The sequence below is a fragment of the Candoia aspera genome, chromosome 5 (assembly GCF_035149785.1).
Source record: "Candoia aspera isolate rCanAsp1 chromosome 5, rCanAsp1.hap2, whole genome shotgun sequence".
Classification (NCBI taxonomy): Eukaryota; Metazoa; Chordata; class Lepidosauria; order Squamata; family Boidae; genus Candoia; species Candoia aspera.
In genome coordinates, this window is record NC_086157.1 from 13,857,729 (window position 1) to 13,879,559 (window position 21,831).

The 21,831-nt window shown below is 38.2% G+C and overlaps 1 protein-coding gene across 2 annotated transcripts; it reads left to right on the plus strand.

Moving 5' to 3' along the window:
- Positions 1 to 1,198: 1,198 nt before the first annotated feature.
- On the plus strand, positions 1,199 to 14,377 carry LOC134498499 (neuropeptide Y receptor type 4-2-like). Of its 2 annotated transcripts, XM_063304626.1 has the most exons (3): positions 1,199 to 1,475; positions 1,756 to 1,808; positions 12,285 to 14,377. In XM_063304626.1, exon 3 carries the CDS (start codon positions 12,360 to 12,362, stop codon positions 13,461 to 13,463), a length of 1,104 nt encoding a protein of 367 aa, XP_063160696.1. In that variant the 5' UTR covers positions 1,199 to 1,475; positions 1,756 to 1,808; positions 12,285 to 12,359; the 3' UTR covers positions 13,464 to 14,377. The 2 variants fall into 2 exon arrangements, with proteins under 2 accessions (XP_063160696.1, XP_063160697.1); XM_063304627.1 differs by lacking the exons at positions 1,199 to 1,475; positions 1,756 to 1,808 and adding an exon at positions 4,355 to 4,400.
- The last annotated feature ends 7,454 nt before the right edge of the window (positions 14,378 to 21,831 follow it).

Genomic DNA, 21,831 nt, shown 5'->3' on the forward strand with positions numbered 1-21,831 from the left:
ACTGGAAGACTGTGTCCACTTGTGGTCACCACAATACCAGAAGGACACTGAGGAAGTGGAAGGAGTGCAGAGAAGAACAACAAGGACGGTGCGGGGCTCGGAGGCTAAATCCTATGAAGAGCAGTTAACAAGACTGGAAGAGGAGAAGGCTAAGGGGAGACACAACAGCAATCCTTCAGTACATGAAGTGATGTCACAAGGAAGACGGTGTGGACTTATTCTCCAGAGCATCTGAGGATAAAGCAAGACCCAACAGGTGGATGCCTAGTGGAGAGAGATCCAAACTTAGATAAGGAGGGATTTCCTGACCGTGAGAGCTATTCAGCTATTCAGCAGGCTGCTTCTTGAAGTTGTGGGTCATCTATTGATGAAGTTTTCAAGAAAAGATTGGACAGCCATTTTTCCAGGATGGTACAAGGATTCCTGCACTGTGTAGGGGATTGGACTAGATGACCTTGGAGTCCCCTTCCAAATCCTATGATTCTATGTGGTTTACGACTGGAGTGAGCACTGTCAGTGCTAAAAGGTAGACTAGGCGAAGAAACCAAGCCATTTAGATCTAAAACTGCTCTTATTGGAGCAGCTACAGCAACATAATCTCGTTCCCCCACCCTTCTCTGTTTCTCTGTTATCTCCCCTTGGGAGACTTGTGTGCCTGCTTCTGCATTCCAGGAGATCCCTTAATTTGGGGGAAAGAGGCAGACAGAGAGGGGGAATACTTCCAGGTTATTATAGGATGTTATGCTTCTGGGAAATAGTTGTGTCCACAAAACTTTTAAAGAATGCCAAATGTGCGACAGTACTGCCTTCATCTGAGATGTTTCCAGTCTAGCCTACAACTTGGGGAGTCTCATATGGTCCCCCATCCAAGTATTAACCAGGCCTGATCCTGCATAGCTTCCCTACCTGCTGACGTTCTTCTTTTTCTTGGTGACTAGGCAAAGCTGAATTGCAACTGCTTGATCAGATGTCCATGGCTAACAGTACTATCAAACTCTGAACTGAAAAGAGGGCAAGATATGTGTTTTCCACAGGTAGAGCAGTTAAGGAAACCATGATAGGGAGCCCCAAGAAGATGTACGAGGGGTGGGGGGAGGAATCAAGCTCCTCTCTGCCCCCAGCTCAAAGGAGCCAGAGCTCAGCCACGATTGGCTAGGAAGGTGAGCCCCACCCAGCCTCTCCCCCTTTTGCTGCTTCTCTTTCTCTGCCTGGTGTTGTGATTACACAGTGCTGTGGGAGGTGTGATCCTGCCTTTCTTCACTTGCATTTTGTGCCTTCTGCTGAACTCTCTGCCCCAGCTCTGGTGGCTCCCTTTCCCAAAGTAACTTCCCAGAGGAGAAAACCCCTCAGAATGACAGACCACTTTGCTGGTGTTGCAGTCAGAGACTGAGAGCCAGGTATTCCTTGGAAGACGAGTCAAAGATGCTCCATTGGCAGCAACTGTCTGAAACCGGGATTTCCAAGATGCAAATAAGGTTTGGTACATTTGATTGTTTTATGTAAATTCATCTGTCATACAGGCAAGTTTGTTTTATGTAACATGTAAATTCTGTCTTTTTTCTGTAAATATAATTTATCAGTTTTATTTTGAAGAGATCAACAAGGAGTGAGAGATTTATATTCAAGTAAAATTTCACTCATGATTTCCTTTTGTGGGGAGAGAACCTGATTCCAAACTTTTATTGAATCATAACAAGGACCCCAAAAGATGATTTGAATCTAGTTCTGTTGGTTTGTTGTTCCCTTTGCTTTCAGTTGCGAAGATACCTGGAATGTGTTTGTGCAAAGAGAGCTGAGTATGACAAAAGGTAAGTCTTTATAAATACTTCTTGCAATATCACCAGGGAAATGGAAAATAGATTATTTTACTGCTAATAAGTTGTGTTGTATTATACGTCTCTTGTATGATTAGAAAATTACTGTTATGATTGCCTGAAAATAACGGTTGAAGCACTGCGTGGAAAATAAGGAGAGGAAATGAAATGATCTGTCAAGCCAAATGTGGATAGCTAGTTACCTGGATCTTTCCTACTATGAGAGCAATAAACCTCTTTGAAATTCCCAAAGAGCATGGAAAATGCGTCTAACATACAGTAGGAGTAAACAATCTTTTAGTGGCCGTGAAGTGATGGGGGCCATATCAAACAGGTGGGTGGAGCTGTTTTTCAAGAGAAGTTTGGAAAGTCTAATTTCTTTCTCAACTTTAAACTGTTTTAGAGTTTACACTACAGTTTTCTTGGATTTTCTACTCCCAATTGGCAGGAAATTCCCCCAAGGGGCTCAGGGACACACAAAGGGGAGTTGAAGGCTCCTTGGGGCCAAAGATTGCCCGCTCCCAATAATGGATATGATACGTTGTATTTCCTGAGGTACATGGAGATATATAACCTTATCACTGGCAGAAACTGCAAGTTGTAGGCAAAGGATTCATGTATGACCTAGTTCAGTGACATCCCAGCCTTTAGTAGCTGGCTGGGAGGGAGTACAGTGTTCCCACTGAAGTCACAATTATCCCTGAAACAAGGAACACTCTCAACAGGTATTGAAACCCCTCTTTGAAGGGGCTTTAAAGAAATAATATTCAGTGAAATGTGAAAAGATAGGAACTGATTTTTTGCAGTTGAACTGTGTCCTTCCTTATGGCCTCAGTCCCTTCTAAGCTCCAGCTCTTAGGTTTGATATTTCAGCTAAAGAATACTGAGACAAGGTAAGTAACATTAATGAAATGCAAAGTAGATGGGGGGAGGTGTACTGGTGCTGGAGGTCAGAAGGAGAGGTAGCTTCCCTTCAGAATTCCACTCCCAGAAACACCCCCAGCCTGCACTGATAGCAGCAGGGACACCAGTCTTCATTGTGCCGACCCACAGAGGAAAATACAAAAGATAAAACCCAGCGGCAAGAGGCAAGCCAACATAGCTCAGAAGGCGTGAAATGGCACCATTCAAAATATGCACTTTTTCTTTCATAATCACTATAAAGTATCATTTTGCTGTTTTAAGTGCAGCTCCCCTTCAAATTTTCAGCTGAATGCAGGGAAGATAGGGAGTGAAAGAGGGGGAGCCAGTAGATACACCATATTTTCAGTGAAGCACCTGGACCGAACTAGTTCTTTGATGCATTCAAGAAAGAATTGACTCTGTAGAATCAGGAGACAACTACTCAAAAGCGGATAGGTACATGTGCCAAACATTTCAGGGAAGCTTACAGAATGCTTGATTTACAATGCCAATTTCCCAGAATTGAAGAGCAGTCAAATCCCATTTCAACAGCAAGATTGGATTGCTTGATACAAAGACAGTTAGCTCCTGTACAGCAGCTAACCCCTTTGCCCAAACACTGGGAAAATCTGCATTTTCTTCTGGCAAGGAAGATGGTTCAGGCAACAGTGTAGGAGGGAGAAATCAAAAAGGGTCCAGGGCCTGCAATGTGGTGTTGTCACTGTTTTGAGGGGAAAGAAATAGTGCCTGCCCCCAGTGAATACCAGGATTGTGTTATAGCCAGCCTATGACAATGGAGTTGTGCAAGCAAGCAGTCAAGTGTAGTTCTTTGTATATTCTCATCCTGCAGAGGAGTCATCTGTTCCAGGTTGAGGTCTAATTTGAGAGATCTGCCATCAATCTTCTCCATTTGCATAGGCTTTTCCAGAGATTATGTGTGCAAGCCAAATTGCCACACAATGGCCTAATCCATGATCACCCCAGAGTCACCCCGGAGTCCATAAGAGAAGATAGTTGGCCCATAGAGATATGAAGGCTAACAGGAATTATAGATTACCTGGTATCAGATGTCAGAATTATCATTAATTGTCTGAGGGGCCCCCAGCCAAGCTCTAGGACAGTGTTTATTGAACTTTTTTTCTCTCAGGACCTCTTCCCACTTTTAAAAATTATGTAGAACCCCAACAGACCTTTTTTTTGTATGGGCTATATTTATCAATATTTACCTTATTAGAAATAACATTTTCTGCATATGCTGCTGCTACAGCTTCTTAAAATTGTTTGACAGGATTTTAATATTGTATTATTTTTCAACATGGGCTGGCAAATAATTTTGATTTGTGGACCCCTGAGAGGGTCTTGGGGACTCCCTGGGGTCTTAGGACCACACTTTAAGAAACACAGCTCTAGGAAAAGGAGCTCGAGAAGTTTCCCAAAGTCAAGACTCTGGAGCAATTTGGGCATTTACTTGCAAGGTGTCCTAACTCTCCACAGGTGTGACACTTTCCAGCTGATTCAGAGCAAGGAAGCTTAGCGGAGCAAGCCACTAAGTGAGTGACTGTACCATAGTAAAAACACAACCCAAGGTCATCTTCATTGTTTCTGCACTGCAGACAGGGATCTCTTCATCCCCATATTCCACACCATTGGAATCTGAGGAGACAGCTAGAAGATAGGGAAAAGGTAAAGGTAAAGAAAGGCTGCCTCAACTACCCTGCCATCAGTCACCACACAACATTGAAAAAACTCTTCCAAGGTCTCTGGTGTGCCTTGTCATACTAATTCACCCCTCAGTTCATTAGAAAGGCCTTGCTGAAACATAAAGGTTGATCAGGACAAAATCATTCCCAGGCATATCCCTGGCATACAACCAAAAATCTATGTACTCACATACTTGGCATCCTTCTTTCAGTGATTAGCAGTTGCTTTCCTGGTGGAATTATCAAAGGCAGCTCTGAATTTCTTCATAGCACCTTGAAAGCTGTCTAGTAAGGCCTTGTTGCTTTCAATGAGTGAAACTGCCCATCTGGCCACACCTTCTTTCAAAAGGCTGAGAACAAATGCTACCTTAGTCCAATCAGTAAGGACTCTGCCATGAAAAATTCACACTGAACAATGAAACTTAGGCATTGGTTCTGCACCCCCACCCCTCCAAACTTCACCCCTGCAAGGCTGCTCTACAGTTCCCTGGCCCAAATGCTGAGTTAACTGTATTGTGGCATTGGGCAAACTCAGGATCTCTGTTTCTATCTGCTGCTTATGCTGCAGTACTGCCTCTGCCACTTGCCCTGCCCACAGCAGGGTACTTGACCTTCTGCCAAAGATATTTTAAATGCTATTTTCATATATAGTCCCAAGGAAGTCCCACTCCAAAGGACACAGGCACACATGGACCTTTATTAATTCTCACACAGCTCAGTACTGTGACTAACTCCAAAGCAGGCTTTGGAGTTAGTCACAGGATGCCACCTTGATGACAGAGCAGATCTCTTGAGGAAATGCATAAACATACGATTTACAGTCTGCACTGTGAAAAATGAAGAGAGAAGGAGGGACACAGTGCCAGATTTCTAGTTCTTTCTGTTTTCAACTCCCTCAGTTGCCCTACAGAAAACATGAGCTACCTGGATTTTGTGAGAATTTGGAGTGAGGAAGGCAGGAAATCAGGTTTTGTGCATGTGGGAAGATAGAAGACTCTAGTGGTAACATGGGAAATCAAGATACTGTATCACTATAAAATTTTATATGCCTGTTTAGTCCTCTGTCTTGTATGAAGGTTAGCTGGCTATCAGGTCTGCTGCAGGCATGCAAGAATTCCAGTTCTAGTCAGTTTCTGGTCAGTTACTTCCTAGTTTCTGGCCTGTTCAGACTATGAGAAGGCCAGGCAGAATTACTCTTAAATTCTTTATTTAATAACTATTTACAACAGCAAAAGTTCTTGTAATAGATTAGGCAATGCAATTCAATCAAGTCCACCCACGCAGTAAAGGACACCCAGGCAAGGCTGCTGGTCCAGATTGTGGCAAAACAGTGAGGCAGAACTCAGCTAATTCTCTTACTGAAGCTGCCAGACTTGGCGGAGGTAGAGTGCATGGCAAAGAGGAGGCTGGAGGCACGAGTCTGTGAACGGGCATGCAGGTTGGACTAGGCTGGAATGCAGAGGCTAGACAAGGCTGGACGGGAACATCTAGGCAAGGCTTGGACCTGGACACGAGGCTGGACTTGGCTGGAGCGTCTAGGCAAGGCTCGGATCTGGAGACAACGCTGGACTTGACTGAAGCGTCTAGGCAAGGCTCGGATCTGAGACAAGGCTGGGCTGGGCTGGAGCATCTAGGCAAGGCTCAGATCTGGAGACAAGACTGGATTTGGCTGGAGCATCGGCAGGGACTGCAAGGAGAGGCTTGCCAGGAGCGGCGTGTCCAGGAAGCAGGTCCGCAACAACAGAAGGGGCTGGCTCTGGTTCCATGCTAGCTACAGGCAAGGCTTCCGACTGGGTAAGGACTCTTCCATAGATGCTGTGAGCTCGAAGGATTGGTTGTCTCTGGCAGCTTGCTGTTGGTGTGCCTGCCTTTTAAAATGATCCTTTCTGTGCCTTTTCTCACCTGCAGCCAATTGGGCTGTTTTGATTCACATGCTTCTCTGCTCATCTTTCACGAGCGCTGATTGGAGGATTTAAATCTCCCTTGGAAGTTTGTCCAATCGGCTCTTCTAGTTTCTCCCACTCTGCTGAGTTACTTCTAGTTTTTATTTCTCCAAGTCCTTCCTGATAAGTTTTGATTTCCCCTTCTGACTCAAGATAAGTTTTGTTTTCTGAGTCAGAAGCAGACTCAAACCTCAGTTTCCATCTAAAAATACAAGGGCTGATTTAAGATAAATTGTGAGCCAGCATCTGCAAATGCCTAAGCAAGCTATTAAGGAAGCTTACTTGACTTCAGAGGCCTTGGTAGTTTGAAGGTCTTGGTTCAGGTATTTGTTTTACTCTTCACAATAAGATCCCTACTATCCTCATGTAATAATACAGTATTTGATAGTAGGCACTTTATAAATCCAAGGTAGAAAATAATTTAACCTCTCCTTGTAACTTTGTGGAGACCTTCTCTGTATGAGAGAGTAGGTGACTATTGGCCACCACTGCTTTATTTGGTTTCCCCTAAATTCACATAAATGGCTATCGCTTGCCTTTTCTGTCCCATTACAATTGACAATATCCACTCAGAAGAGTCTGTGGCCTCAATAATAGCTTTCTGTACCAAATGTTTAAGTTCTTGTGGTAAGTAGTCACAACAAATAGCAACAGACTTCGCAACCAGTCTAATTTTTACTTTATGCATAAATCCTTTAACACAGCTGAAGGCTTCCTCTGCACTATGCTTACCTACAATTTCAAACAATGCAAATGTTATATGGATAATAGTGTATTTGCATACTGAATGTAATATAACAAAAATATGTTTTCACAAACTGGAAGTTCTTCAGGCACAACATAAAATTGCCGCCATGCAATTTGCCTCAAATATTATTTTTGCTATTAAACAGCTAAGGACTAGAATCATTTGACTCAGTTTTGATGTTGTGAATGCTCCACAATGGAAGGATTGCAAAATCAGAGATCGAAGCCTCAGAACCTGTATCTAATGGCTCAACCACATGTAGCTGGCCTTCTAAGGCAGACATTGTTTACCTGAAATGACATTCTATCTACTCTTAATTTTTCACTGAGATCATTCACACTGAAACAATGACCTCTAGGGCTGCACCTTTCCAAATGATTTTTGAGATTCCCATATTCTGCCAAACGTACAAACTGTCCCTTCTTTTTACACTGTCCTCATTAGTCTTCTCCTGTTACGCACGTAACAACTTTTGCTGTATGTTGCAGTAATCCACACTGTAACACTGTAGTTATACATATGCCTTTCAAATGTTGTGTGTTTTAAATTTACAGTCCCTCTTGACTTCTCTGAATATTTTTCCCCTCTGCCTACCGTTGCAGTGTCTGTACAGATTTGTTATACCTTGATTCAAAAATGTGCTGCTTCTGGCAATTTTAACAGCTTTATGTAGAGTTAGTTCTGGTTCTAATCACAGATGGTTCTTAACGTCTTCTCTATTAGCCCGTTTCTCGTAATTTCTCTTGCCATTTCCCCAAGATCCAAGGAACAGCCATTTCTCTTAAGACAATTGCTCAGTTGTTTCTCCTTGCTTTTGCTCTAATAGAACTTAAAACACAGAGCTGCAATGTTAATTACAGGCAAAAGAATACAAGAAATCTTTACAGCAGCAAGACCTGACTCATTTATCATCCACAGCTGGCAAATTATAAAAGCGTTGTCTGAGCTTCTGGTTCCATGCAATGAATCAACCATATCCACTTCCTTGCTGCTGGAAGTTCCCCTTCATAAGTAACTAACATATAATTCTCAAACATCCTTATCTATGAAGTAAATGGAATTTATGGCTCCTCTGGGTTTTGAAGAAATGTTAATGGTGGAATTAAAGATAAAAATGGCATCCCACCTTCCTTGCCAATTTGTTATGTGGTACAAATGCCAGGTCTCCATGGTGAGCATGTTACTCTTCTTTATTCCTTATCCAGTTTGAAGATGCACATTCCATGCTCATTCCTCCCTTCTGCACCCAGCTCCTTAAATTTCCGTTTCCAAGGCCCAGCCAGCCCTTCTTCCTACAATATCACAGATGTGGAAGCTAGCTATATGTCTGTAATTCAAGACTGGTATCTCAAATCCAGAAGATGTTCTTGAATTAGGGCTCTACCCAGATTAAATAAATATTAATCATAAGATTTGTATCCATCAGTGTATCAATTGTATTTGCATATTTTTGTGTACATATGAAAAATGAAATTACAGCATTTATTTTCATATTCATAGAATGTATAAAGTGGAAGGTACTTGGAGGTCTTCTAGTCCAATCTTTTGTTGAATACAGGATTCATTTAACCATCTCCAACAAGTTGCCCTCCAACTCCCATTTGAAAACCTTCAGTCCACCTTTATTTAGCTAAACAACTTTTACTATCAGAAACGTTGTCATAATAGTCAGCCTCAATCTCCTTTCTTTTAATTTCAGTCTATTGGTCCTTTACCTCCTCTTGGTTTCAACAGAAAACAGGTTGCACAGGATAATACTTTAGGGTATTTGTAGACCACTATCATATCTTCGTTTAGCCTTCTATTCTGCAAGCTGAGTGTGTCCAGCACCTTTAACTGCCTTTTGTAGGGCTGGTTTGCCAGACCCCCTATCACCCTACAAGCTTTCCTCTGAAGCAGTTCCAGCTTTTCCGGGTCTTCTTTAAAGAGTGGCATCCTGACTTGGACACAGTATTTCAAGTGTGGTATAATCCATACAGAGATCAACTGAGTTATTAATCCTGTACTCTGGATGCATTTTTTAATCAGTGTCACCTGATGCATTGGCATTTTTAGTTGCTGCATCACCCTGCTTGCTGTGTGGTCCACGCAGCCTGTTGGACCATTAGTACTCAGAGCTTTCTCGTGTGTAGTGCTGTCATATCGGATCTCACCAATCCTTACCGCTTTTTACGTGTGGCAATGCAATGCAATGCAACACAACGCAACACAATGCAATTTTAGAACTTGATAGCATAGATGGATATTTTAAAATCAGCCTCAGCTAACCGTTTATTTCTCAGGAAGGAATTCATAGGCTATGAACTGCTTAGAGTAAATTGCTGTAAGAGTTCCTTCTTCTCTCTTTTTTTTATAGTAAATTTTATTAAGTTTCAAAAGAAGAATAAAAACTACAGAAAAACAAAAAACTACAAAGAAAGAAAGAAAATTAAAAAGGTGCAGAAACACAAGAGAAAAATTTTTCAGATTTACAAAAAGATGTGGCTTCCGACTTTTAACAGAAAGGATATACAAAACATTTCCATAATCAATCTTACTCTATATTAAACCAAAACACCACATTATTTCTATAAGTCATTCCACTTTATCACATAATAAAAATCACTAAGTACAGTTACTCCTCCCCCTTATATTAAAATAAAGGAAAAAAAGTCATATAAACCTCCTAAACATCTTTCTTCCCTCCAAAAGATAACACCTATTTAATTATTCCCTTCCTACCACTATTCTATACATTTCTGTCTACTATAATAAGAATCAAATTAAAAAGCAGATACATTATCTATTATACTTAATAATACAATTTTAATAATCCCAACCTTAATAAACCTAAAAAACAAAGACAATTCAAAACAGTAATTCTCAGGAAGTGGGGGGCGCATTCCAGAGAGATAAAAGGATTCACAGTCTGGTAAGTGTTTGTGGGAAAGCTAAGAGGTTCAGTGTCGCCCTGCCCTAGAGTCACCCAGGGTATTTGTGCTTAGGTTAGTTAGAGTAGCTTTAGTCTGGCAAGATTCTGTCTGTATGCTTGGAGCAAATAAAGAACTGAAGTTTGAAACACTCTGATTCACTGTTGTTCTTTGGCTGGCCCTGACATAAAACAACAGTTTTAATAATTTTAATCTTAATAAACCCCAAAGACAATTCAAAACAGTAAATCCAAATCTTTAAAGGCAAGTAGCATCAATCAACACCTTAAAGCAAACCAGATAAACATTCTTCAACCCTTATCCCACTTCAGAATAAACCAGAGCAGTGACATCCCCACAATGTGCACAGAGCTTTCCTCTTGAAAGAATCAAACAGCCCAACTGCCCCCCTCAAAGATTCCAGGTTCTTTTCATGGCATTCCACCAGGAGATCGATTTTCCTTATGGCTTGCAGATCACTCTCTCCCTTTGATTTCTCCAACTCCACTATCCAATCTTCATCCAGCATCTCGATAAAAATCCCAATCTCACTCTTAAAAAAACCCTTTCTATCGTTCTTAAATTCTTGAATTTCATCCACCACATCCCCAACCTGATGGCACATTTTAGATCTCATATTTTCCACAATGTCCTGCATGAAAGCTTGATAGAAGTCAGAAGAAATCTGTTTAAAATCCTGGTGAAAGTCAGAAAGAATCTGTTTGAAATCTTCCATGTCTCACATAGTAGATTATGGTGCCCCCTAGAAGCTTAACCAGTGAAAGTCAGAGGTATGGAAGAGTTCCGGAGTGCGTTTACATAAAGTGAGAGTGAGATAACAGACAGTTCTCAAGGGAACGTGAAAACAGAAAGCTGAAAGTTCAAATCAGCTGATTCAATGTATAGGAAAATGCTAATCTCTTCAAATTTAATTCAGAAATAATAACAAGAAGACAATTGTTTACTCTCAATCCTCCTTTATGTTTGGAAGGAAAATCAAGTCCCAAACATACAAAAATTAAAAAACATAATCCCAAAAATAACAATAAGGATCAAGAGAACCAGCTTCTCACCATAGAAAGCCTCTCTTGGGATACATATACTTAAAAAAAAATACAAATTGGTGTTTTAGAAATGGGGTGGCTGGACTTAGTGTCCCTTTAAGGCTGCAGAGTGGCTTGGAAAATGATGACAGCCCTGCCTCCCAGCTGACTCTTACCAGTTGAATGTGAAATGCTGTTTGCAATCTTCTGGCTGCAGACAGCTGTTTGGAGGACACATGGGGTGATTCCAGGTGTTCTCCTTGATCCAGAGAATGTTTCTGGGCTTCAGGAAAACCTGCCTGAGCCTGAAAAGAGTTACTGCATTGTCAGCTCCGCCTGCTGAACCTGTGGACACAGCCATTCAGTCCGCCATTCCCCAGAGTTCCTTCTCATCTGTGTACTGAGCCCTTTGCTGGTGTCACCCTCCTTAAGGGCTGCCCTTCCTAGGCAGCCTTGCTTGGGGCTATTTTGATCATCTTTTCCAAGTTTTAAAAGAATTAATTTAAAGTGTGTTCTGTAAATATACAGAATAATATATGTACTCACAAGTTTTTTTTACCTTTTTATAATTTGCTTTTGTTTTATTTCATTTTATTTTCAGTTTTTTTTAGTTTTCTATCTTGCTATATTGTTTGTTTAATAAAAGAGCAATAAAATATATCTACATATGCTTATGTTGCTTTGTTTTTTCTCTCTGCTGCTGAGTTTTTATGTTGTGATTAATAACATAATAGATTAATAATTCTATTTAAGCTATTTAACCACTCAGCAAAATCTTATTAGATGGTATATAAACATAGTGAATATATAAATAAATAACATGATCTAAAAACAGCAATGTACAAACTGGGATATTTCTTAGGGCCAAATTAAATGGAAAATATTTTATGTGTCTCCTCAGCATTGGGGAAAAAAAGTAAGGCCTCTGAAGACACAGGGTGCTCCAAGTATCCAGTAATGGAGCCAATAGGATAATGGAGTGGCTTTTAACCGTATGAGCTATTTATGTTCTACATTTGCTATGTTCTCTCGTCTTCCTCCATACAGCAAGAAAGAATATGTGGAATGGTTTTCATCAGAACTCAGTAAAGTATCCTCCCTCATTTAAAACAATAGTGTTTCAAGCATTCGGAGAAATGTCATTTGTCTTCTAGCTTGGCATTTGCTTCTCCGAAGTGTTAAGTTTGCATTTGTGAGAAATTAAACTGTTGCTCTCCTTTACAGATGGTCCTGAGTGTTTACAATAAGACCACAAGCCGTGCCTAGCCCACTGTCCAACAACATCACTTTGGATACAGAATGAATAGGACCATCGCTTTTGATACAGTATCTCCACTTCAAGGAAACTGGAGTTTTCCCTATCACAGTGTTGTACTCTGTAGGAACACAACAAATATTACTATACTTTTAGTTACTTCATATAGCCTGGAGACTCTGGTAGGTGTTCTAGGAAATGTATTTTTCATTTGTGTCCTCATGAGACATAAAGGGAAAACTATTGTCACAAATATATTTATTACTAATCTGGTTGCTTCAGATTTGATCATGTGCATTTTCTGCCTGCCTTTCACCATTGTCACTGTCCTGCTGAACTACTGGCTCTTTGGTGAAGCTATGTGCAGAATGACCTCATTCATCCAGTGTGCTTCTATGGTGGTATCTGTCCTGTCCCTAGTGCTTATTGCTGTAGAAAGGCACCAGCTCATTATCAATCCAACTCGTTGGAAGCCAACTCTCTCCCAAGCCTACCTGGGCATTGCAATTATTTGGATGTTTGCTGGTCTCTTGTCTCTGCCTTTCTTGACACATTCAACATTAAGCAATGTGTTATTGGAGCAGTTCTACATCATGGATCCTTATGCAAGCAAAGCTATTTGTATGTTTTCATGGCCTTCAGAAGAGTATAGGCTGACCTATGCCACACTTCTGCTTTTGCTCCAGTACTGCATTCCTCTTCTCATTATTGGGGTTTGTTATCTGCGCATATATTTACATCTCCAGAAGAGAGAAGGCATATTTGAGAAGCACAAGTATGGTGGACGGACACTGAAGCTGAAGCAGATAAATATCCTGTTGTCCTGTATGGTTGTTGCCTTTGCAGTTTGCTGGTTGCCACTCCATGTTTTCAACAGCATTGATGACTGGAACTACAAAATAATTCCCCATTGCCTACATGATTTGATCTTCTCATTGTGTCATCTTGTAGCCATGGCATCTGCCTGCATAAACCCAATTATATATGGCTTCCTAAATAAGAACTTCAAAAAAGAAATGAAGATCTTGTTCCTGAATTGTCAGTCTCCTTCTTCAGTTCAAGAAAAAGAGAATATACCTCTATCTACCATGCAGACTGAAGTGTCCAGAGGTTCACTAGGATTAGTCTCCCAGCAGAATTCTATTTAGTGCCTTCAGAGATCTGAGATTCCTCATATAATCTGCAGAACAATCCTTTTAGACACCAAAGAATTTATTTAAAACACATTGGATTCTTCTGGAAAACTTCTCCCTTTGGCAGAAATGACACATTATTCATTATGCACTGACTACATAGCAGTGTTTGCTAAAGTGCTCAGTCATATGGTTCAAATTCAGGGAAGGGAATCTCTAACCCTCTCAGTGCTGCTGAATTGCTTTTTATTTGTTTTCATATGTAAAGCCAACATCAGGCTATCTGAAAATTAGTGTCAAATATACCTTGACTGCTCTGTACATTAATTTTTTTTAAATGAATCTTCTCCCACATCATTGACATTCGTGTGTGATAGAGAAAGCACAAGACTCAGTCATATGTAAGCCATGAGAACACCTTAAAGCATTCCAGTGATATAATATTAGAATTTTCTAGAAGGCCTTGACTTCAAAGGTGATTGAGAAATTCCGTATCTTCAAATATGATGCTTTGCCACTTCATGAAAGTCTAATTGGACTTGATGGAACACACTTGGAACTTTTCATACTCCTTTTTACATCTATGAGCTGATTTTAAAGCTTCAAAGCTGTCCTATTTCTAATCACTGTTTTTTCAGGCCTCATATTCTTTACCAAAGGAAACAATACTTTTCCTTTGAAATGCATAATGTTACTGACATTATTTTAATGTAAAGAAGACATTTCTGCAGCCATAGTTTTGGTTGGGAGCTATTTCTTGCTATAACTCACTTTTCAGTTTCTGTGCTCAGCTTCAGCATTTTATCCTGTCTAAAACCAATGCAGATTCAATAGCTTTTCTCCCCCATTAGCATCTGACTCAGAGGTTGCTATGTCTTAGTGGTTTGAGAATTAATTTTTACAGCTGATCTTTTTCCACATCCCTTCCCCTCCCCGAAAGGCTTTTGAACCTGGGTTTACTGCTATATCACTGCCACGTCTTCTCTCACCTGTCAGCAAGTTATTTTATTTTTAAGGAAGGAACTTGAAGGGATTTTTGTGTCCTGGGGGAAAGGCTCAAGGGACCCTCATCTATTAGCCAGGTTGGAAGCAGCTAGAATAAACAATGTTTAGCTGACTTTCTCTGCAAGCTCACAAAAATAGACATGCCCATGAGTTTGATGGTATGAAGAACAGCATGGATCTGGAAAGTATTAAGACAAAGTACTAAAAGTACTTCAAATATATTTATACTATATGTACTTCTTAAAGGCTTGGAAATAATGTTCTGGAAAACCTCTCCATTATGGAGAAGTGACACATTCTTCATTATGCACTGACCACACAGGAGCACTTGCTAAAGTACTTGGTCATACGGTTCTAATTCAGAGGGGATTTCTAGCCCTCTCCACGTCTCAAGTGCATTTCCTGGGCTGCTGCCAGGGATCATTCTTCTGCAAGGCCTGGAGGCCCATAGATTTCCCAGTCCCATGCTGTTGACATCCATATAAACCTGACAAGGTCTGTTTGCACACTGTCTGCTTTAAAGAAGTTGAGAGTCAGAGACTGAAAGCAGATTCTGAAATAGCTAGACTATGCTGCCAGATGGCTTCCAATTTAAGAAAGTTTTTGGAAACAAACTCAGTTAGGGTTTACCATAGGTTTACCAAACTGACAGACATGAAATCTTCTTATGGATGTAGACATGACTCCAGTCTCATTCCACTGGATCTTTGCTCTTTCTTTCTTTATTTTACATCTAGAAATATTCTACTCAACATTGTAGCATATCACCACTTCCTGAAAGGACTTATTTTTAGCAGGAGCTTTTTTATTGCAATTCAGACCTGTTTGGGACAATTTCTAAGAACAGAAAAGCATAAAAGCATTTTCCCTGCCCCTTCACTCTAGACCTTCTCATGCTGTGCAGGATAAGTATTAGAGAGTTTCCAGCCTCAAATGGAGAGAAGGTTTCTGGGACAGAATTATCCTTGTACTGTATGCTGCTGAGGAGTTTTCTTAACTTCATGTATCCATTTCTCACAAGTACTATCTCACGAATACTTACTGTTTGGGCACTTCCACTTGCCAATCTTTCAGCAACCTGTTGCAGGTCCTGCACTGACAAAAGTCTCCCACTCTACTGTATGTCTGCACAAAAGGGAAATGAAAATCACTGCAGCTTGATGCAACTGACTAACAAAGTCTTGGCCTTTCCCGCATGCGCTGTTCATCTGGGCTGCTGAGGCAGAGATGAGAAGCTGTCAGGCTGTCATTCCCCTTATAGGATCTGCTTGGGTGGCTGAAGCTCTGAAGCCAGGAAGCCTGGTGGAGCAAGAGTTCCCTCTAAAGGGGTATAGCTTGCTCCCAACTCCCACACACTTCCAGCATTTCCTGCCGAAGTGTCTTTTCTGGCATTGAATGATCCAGAAATAAATTGGCTCAACTGCCAAAGAGACATCTGTGTGAGATCATAAGGATGATGAGCTTATCAGGGAGTAATGCAAAACTGTATTGTAGAACTGCTCAAAACCCACTTTACTTAACCCAAGTGCTTTCCAGGGTGCTGGATTTTAGCTTCCATAATCCCCAAATACAAATTGGGTGGCAATTCAAGAATTCAACAGAGATCAAGGATGATGATTATTGTTTAATTGCAGCTTATCAGAGCAATTTTCAAATCCAATACTTACTTGAGTATAGGTTCTATCTATTGGTAATTATTTCTATCTACTTCCATATTATATTTCTGTCTAACCTCTTCTCTTATTATTCCCTTTCCTTCAACTAAGGGTGTATATATGTAATATGCATCTAATAAAGTTAACAGTAGTATATACAATCCTATGGCACAATAAATTTGTTAGTCTTTAAAGTGCAATAAGACTCTTTGTGGTTTTTGTAAACTCATAAGGTTTTTTAAATAATTATTTTCTTTTTAATGCACAATTCTTAAATAAATTTTAGAAAAAGACAGAAAAAACAGTGAATAAGAGGAAAGAAAAAAATTGATATAGAAATATAATATCTATATGTGGACAAAGGAATTACAGAATTGTACAGTTAGTACTCAGTATATCATTGATTAAAAAATAACCATAAAAAGTACATTAAATTATTTTAATAATGTAAGAATTTGAAACTGTGAGCTAAGTGTCAAAATCTTTACAGTACTATTTGTTTTAAGAATACAAAAAACAAAAAATACTAAAACATTATAGATAAATATTACTTTCCAACTTCCCTTTTATTCTTCTCTAATATACAATATTTATAGACATTATTTTAAATTATTTTCAATTCTTTAGTTCCTTTTCTCCTTAAAAACCAAACTCTAAATACTTATATTTGCCTTGCTGTATAATATATAGTATGCATGGAAGCCCTTCTTACTTAAAATTGGCAATTTTTAAATCAAAATAATTACTCTTATTACATTTTTTCCTTTCTTTAAATAGTAATTTTATTAAAAATTACAATTACAACACTAAAAACTAATATAAACAAAAAAGAATAAAAGAATAAAAATAAAAAATAGGTGCAGAAAAGAAAAAATGGAAAAGAAGAACAATAAGAATATAGTAAAGAAAAAGAAAAAAATATAAATAAATGACTTCCCCATCATAAGTATAAACAATTTTAGTAATTATCACTTTCTCTTAAAACACAACAAATGATCTCTTCTTCCCATATCCCATCTCTTATCTATAAACAAATCCTTAAAACCTCATCATTTCAGTCCTGATGTCAGCAAAAGCCATTAACCCATTAAGGTTACCAGAAATGACAACATGTCTATTTCAACCTTGATCAAATAAATCAAGTCTATATTCCTTCCTTTTCCTTGTAACAATCCTGATCTTTAGTCCCTTCAAATAATGTCATAGCACTTGACATCTTTTCATTTTTTCTTCGTCGTTTCTCAAAAATTCTTGAAAGCTTTAACAAGCCTCTTTAAATCCAATATAAGAAAATTATCCAGGTCACTCTCTTGGTTTGTTATTTGTATATCCCATTTAATTATTAAGATATCAGCCAGTTTCTTTTGTATGTACATTGTAACAACTTTTTCCGTGTCATTCTTGTAGCCTGTCATTTTTAAGTCTACTTTCAAATCAGTCTCAGTCTTGTCATGTAAAACTTGTTCCTCTTCCATAACATCTTTTAAATACAATCTATTTAGAAAGGCAGACATTCTTAAAATTAACTTCTCATAAGTCCATTTTTCAAAAATATCCTTCAATATGTTCAATGTTAAGATATTTTGCTTCATTCTGTATTTGTAAGTTGAGTTTGAGTGTTCTTCTCCTTTAATTGTAATCTTTAGCTCTTTCTAGTTCCTTCTAGTGTCCAATTTTTAAAGACTTAATTCTTATTAAGTTTTTTTTAAAGAATTCAAAACAAAAGCATTTTTTCACGGGAAGGGTTCTTTATAATTAATTCCAAAATCTTATTTCAAATTTATCTGGACCTCTTGCTGTTTTTTTAAAATAATTTTTTAAATCCAAAAATTAAAAAAAAAATGTATTTGAAACTTCTTTCACTAAGGACTGAAGGAAACTTACCCAGTACTGTCAGACTTGTTGATCCAAAGGTTCCTAATAGCTGAAAAGCAACTAACAAGCAATTTCCAAAAGTGATTAGAAAAGGAAGTACTGTATTTGAACCCAATGTCCTTTTGAAGTTGCCAGCTGTGGTTTGAGCAAGATGGCTATTCTCTCATCTCCAAGTGCTCAAAACCCACCATAAACCACTGTCTTGTGGCCTCCTCATGAGGAGCAACTGTCTGGAGCACTTGTGGGCAATCTCAAGTCCTCTCCTTGTCCTTGCAGCTCTTCATTCCACTGTAGTCATTGGCTCCACTTTTTGCAGAGCCGTCTTCAGTTCACCATTTCTTCCCTGAAATCTCTTATTACAGTTTTTCCCAACAGACATTCAACTATCCAGGGTAATCCAGCATGGTTGCTTTTCATCAGTCTGTTGGAGTTTGTTGCTATATTATTTTAAAATATTGTTTCAAGTTTTCCTGGCATTGCATTCCATTGATTTTGGGACTTTCAGTGTAAGCTGCAGATACCTTCCTCTTGTTTTTAATTATCCCTCTTTGTTATCAGTTCTGTCATCATCTGGGCTTGCTTTTAAAGAGTGTTATGTATTATTTTTAACAGAGTTCCTAGGTCTGCAAAATCAAATTCAGTAGCACTGGACAGCATCAAACAGTTGTGCTTTGTTAAAAGCCAATTTGGTGGTCTGCCAGCAATGTGTAAAAATATAATTTCAAATGCAGGAAGAGGAGGGCTAAACTCAGAAGGATCAGCCACCTAATACAATTAGATCAGTCTTATGTCTGACCAACTGATGCCTCAAAAAATTTTGAAGAAAACCAGAATAGCTGTCCAAGGGGTCTGGTAATCAAAGATAGATTTTGATTAAGGACATGGACATCACTTTGCAGTCTCTCTTTGTAAAATTATATAATCCCATGCACTGTGCTAACAATCCTCCTCTTCGTCAATTACCAATACATACGGTACTTGACATTGTCTTAACTGTAGTTTCTTACCTCCCTCCTTCTGATTTTTTAGCTTGCCAGGATTAATATACTGTTAATATACTAATGCTAAGAGCCCCTGAGGCTAAATCTTGTAGTATTCCACCACAAAAAGAGAACTGATGAAGGAAATGCCTCTGTCTCATCAGCTATGCAGCTATTTTACAATAGCGTTAGAAGAAAGAACTCATTTCTGAATGTATTATTTCTTTTTTTATATAACTTTTAGATTTTTAAAATAAACAGGTAAAGACTAACAAGAACTAATAATTGAGATAGAAAATAAAGGAGAGAAAAAAGTAAAGAATGAAAAAGAAAACAAAATTAAAAGTGCAGGAAAAAGGAAAGAAAAAGAAATACAAAGAAATGACTTCAGACTTCCTTTTACATCAGATATATGTATAAATTTACATTAAGCTCTTACTCTAAGTTTACAACATGACTTTCATTTTTCTATTGTCTACTATTATTTCTAATCATAAAATCCATATATCATAATTTAATTTTTTTCTGTTTGACGCAAAAAGTCCAGAAGAGGCTTCCAATCAGCTTTAAAATTAATCAATATCTTTTCTCTAATCAAAACTGTCAATTTCGCCATCTCAGTCAGTTCTATCAACTTCACCATCCATTCTTCCATTGTAGGTAGTGTCAAATATTTCCACCACTGTGCATATAAAAGTCTCACTGCTGTTATCATATCATAAACAAAGTTCCATGAGTTTTTTCTAACTGTTTGTCCATCGGTCCTAAAAGAAATATATCTGGTTTCAATTGTATATTAGTCTTTAAGATCTTCTGAATCCAAATTTTTTAGCTTTTTTACATATCCACCAAAGATGATAAAAAGTCCCCTTCCCATTTCCAACATGCATTTGAAATACCTTTGTATTTTATAAAAATTCTCTTTGAGATTATAACACAATGTGAATTTCAACCCTTTCATCCACATATTTTCCCATTGTTCCATTTGTATATTATACCCAAAGTTTTTAGCCCATTCTGTCATACATTCTTTCATTCATCCATCTTGTGTTTCAAAGTTCAATAGAAGTTTATACATTTTAGCAATAACATGTTCATCATTTGTACATAATTCTGTTTCAAATTCAGTCTTACCATGTTCAAAACCAAAAGTCCTTTTATCTACTTTACATCTTTCTAGTAATTGTACATAAGAAAACCATTGACATATATATCCTTCTGATATCAAATCCTCTCCTGATTTTATTTTAAAATCTCCCTGGAAGATTTCCAATATATCACCTTAAGTTAACAATTAATGCTTAGTTATCATTTCTCTTCTATAATATGCTTCTTGTGGTGACAGCCATAAAGGTATTTTTGGACACAACCTAGAGTTGTGGCAGAACGGCAGAATGGCACATCTAATAAAATGATTTTTAAAATCTACATTAACTTTAGCTTTATCATACCATAAATGACACCCAAATGACACCCAAATATCAAATCGTGCCCATCTAGTTCCAATAACCTTCCATTTCTCAGCATCACCCAATTTTTCATCCAAACTAAACAAGCTGCAAAATACAATTTCAAATCAGTAGACCTAAATCTCCTCTTTCTTTAGCATCTTGTAACACCTTGTACTTAATCTGTGATTTTTTTACCTTGCCACCCAAATTTGGACATGTCTTTCTGCCATTGTTTAAATAGTGAGTCAGTTGTTAAAACAGGTCTTGTCTAAAACAGAAATAACCTTCTAGGTGAAACATTCATCTTAATCACAGAAATTCTCCACAACAATGACAATTGTAATTTTTCCCATCCTAACATATATTTTTAAACTTCATTTAAACACAATTATTTTGAAACAACGTACCATTCATATTTGTCAGATATTAACAACCAAATATTTTATCTTTTTCTCAATCTTGAAACCCATTTTGCTCATCAATTCTGTTTGATCTTGTATCTTCATATTTTTTGTTAACACCTTCATCTTCTGTTTATTAACCTTAAAACCTGCTAATGCACCAAATTCTTTTAATTTGCTCGTTAATAATTCAATCCCCTTTAAGGATCTTCCAACACCAACACCAAATCATCTGCAAAAGCTCTCGACTTGTCTCTTTTTTAATTTTTGCACCCATTATCCTCTCATCTTGCCTTATATCTCTATTCAAAACTTCAAGAACCAAAATAAACAAAAGGGGGGATAATGGACAGTCTTACTTGTTCCCTTATGTATCTCACAAGATTTTGTTAAATCTCCATTAACAATACTTTTTGCTTTCTGTGAGGTATAAATCGATTTTACCCATTTTATAAAATTCTCTCCAAAGTTCTTCTAAAACTTCAAACAAAAAAGGCCAATTTCAATTATCAAAGGCTTTCTCTACATCTAAAAAAATTACGGGAGCTTGTTTTTCATTATGCTGTTGCAGATATTCTATAATGTCCAATACTGTTCTGACATTGTCTTTTAATTGTCTTTTAGGTGAAAACCTCCATTGGTTTTCATGAATAAATTCTTGTAGAATTATTTTCAATCTACCTGCTAAAATCATTGTGAATAATTTATAATCACTGTTCAGTAATGATATTGGTCTATAGTTTTTTGTTGAATTTAAATCTTGTCTCTCTTTAGGTATTAATGCTATATTAGCCTCTTTCCAAGACTCGGGCATCATACCTCCCTGTAAGATAGAGTTCATCATATTTTGGAGGGGTTGTAAAAGTTCATCCTCAAAGCATTTGTAGTAAGAACCTAGTAATTCATCTGGTCCTGATACTTTTCCTGGTTTAATCTTCTATTTTAGCTTCAGAGACTTCCCTTACTGTTACAGGTCCGTTCATAATCTCTCTTTGGTTCTCTGTAAGCCTTAATAA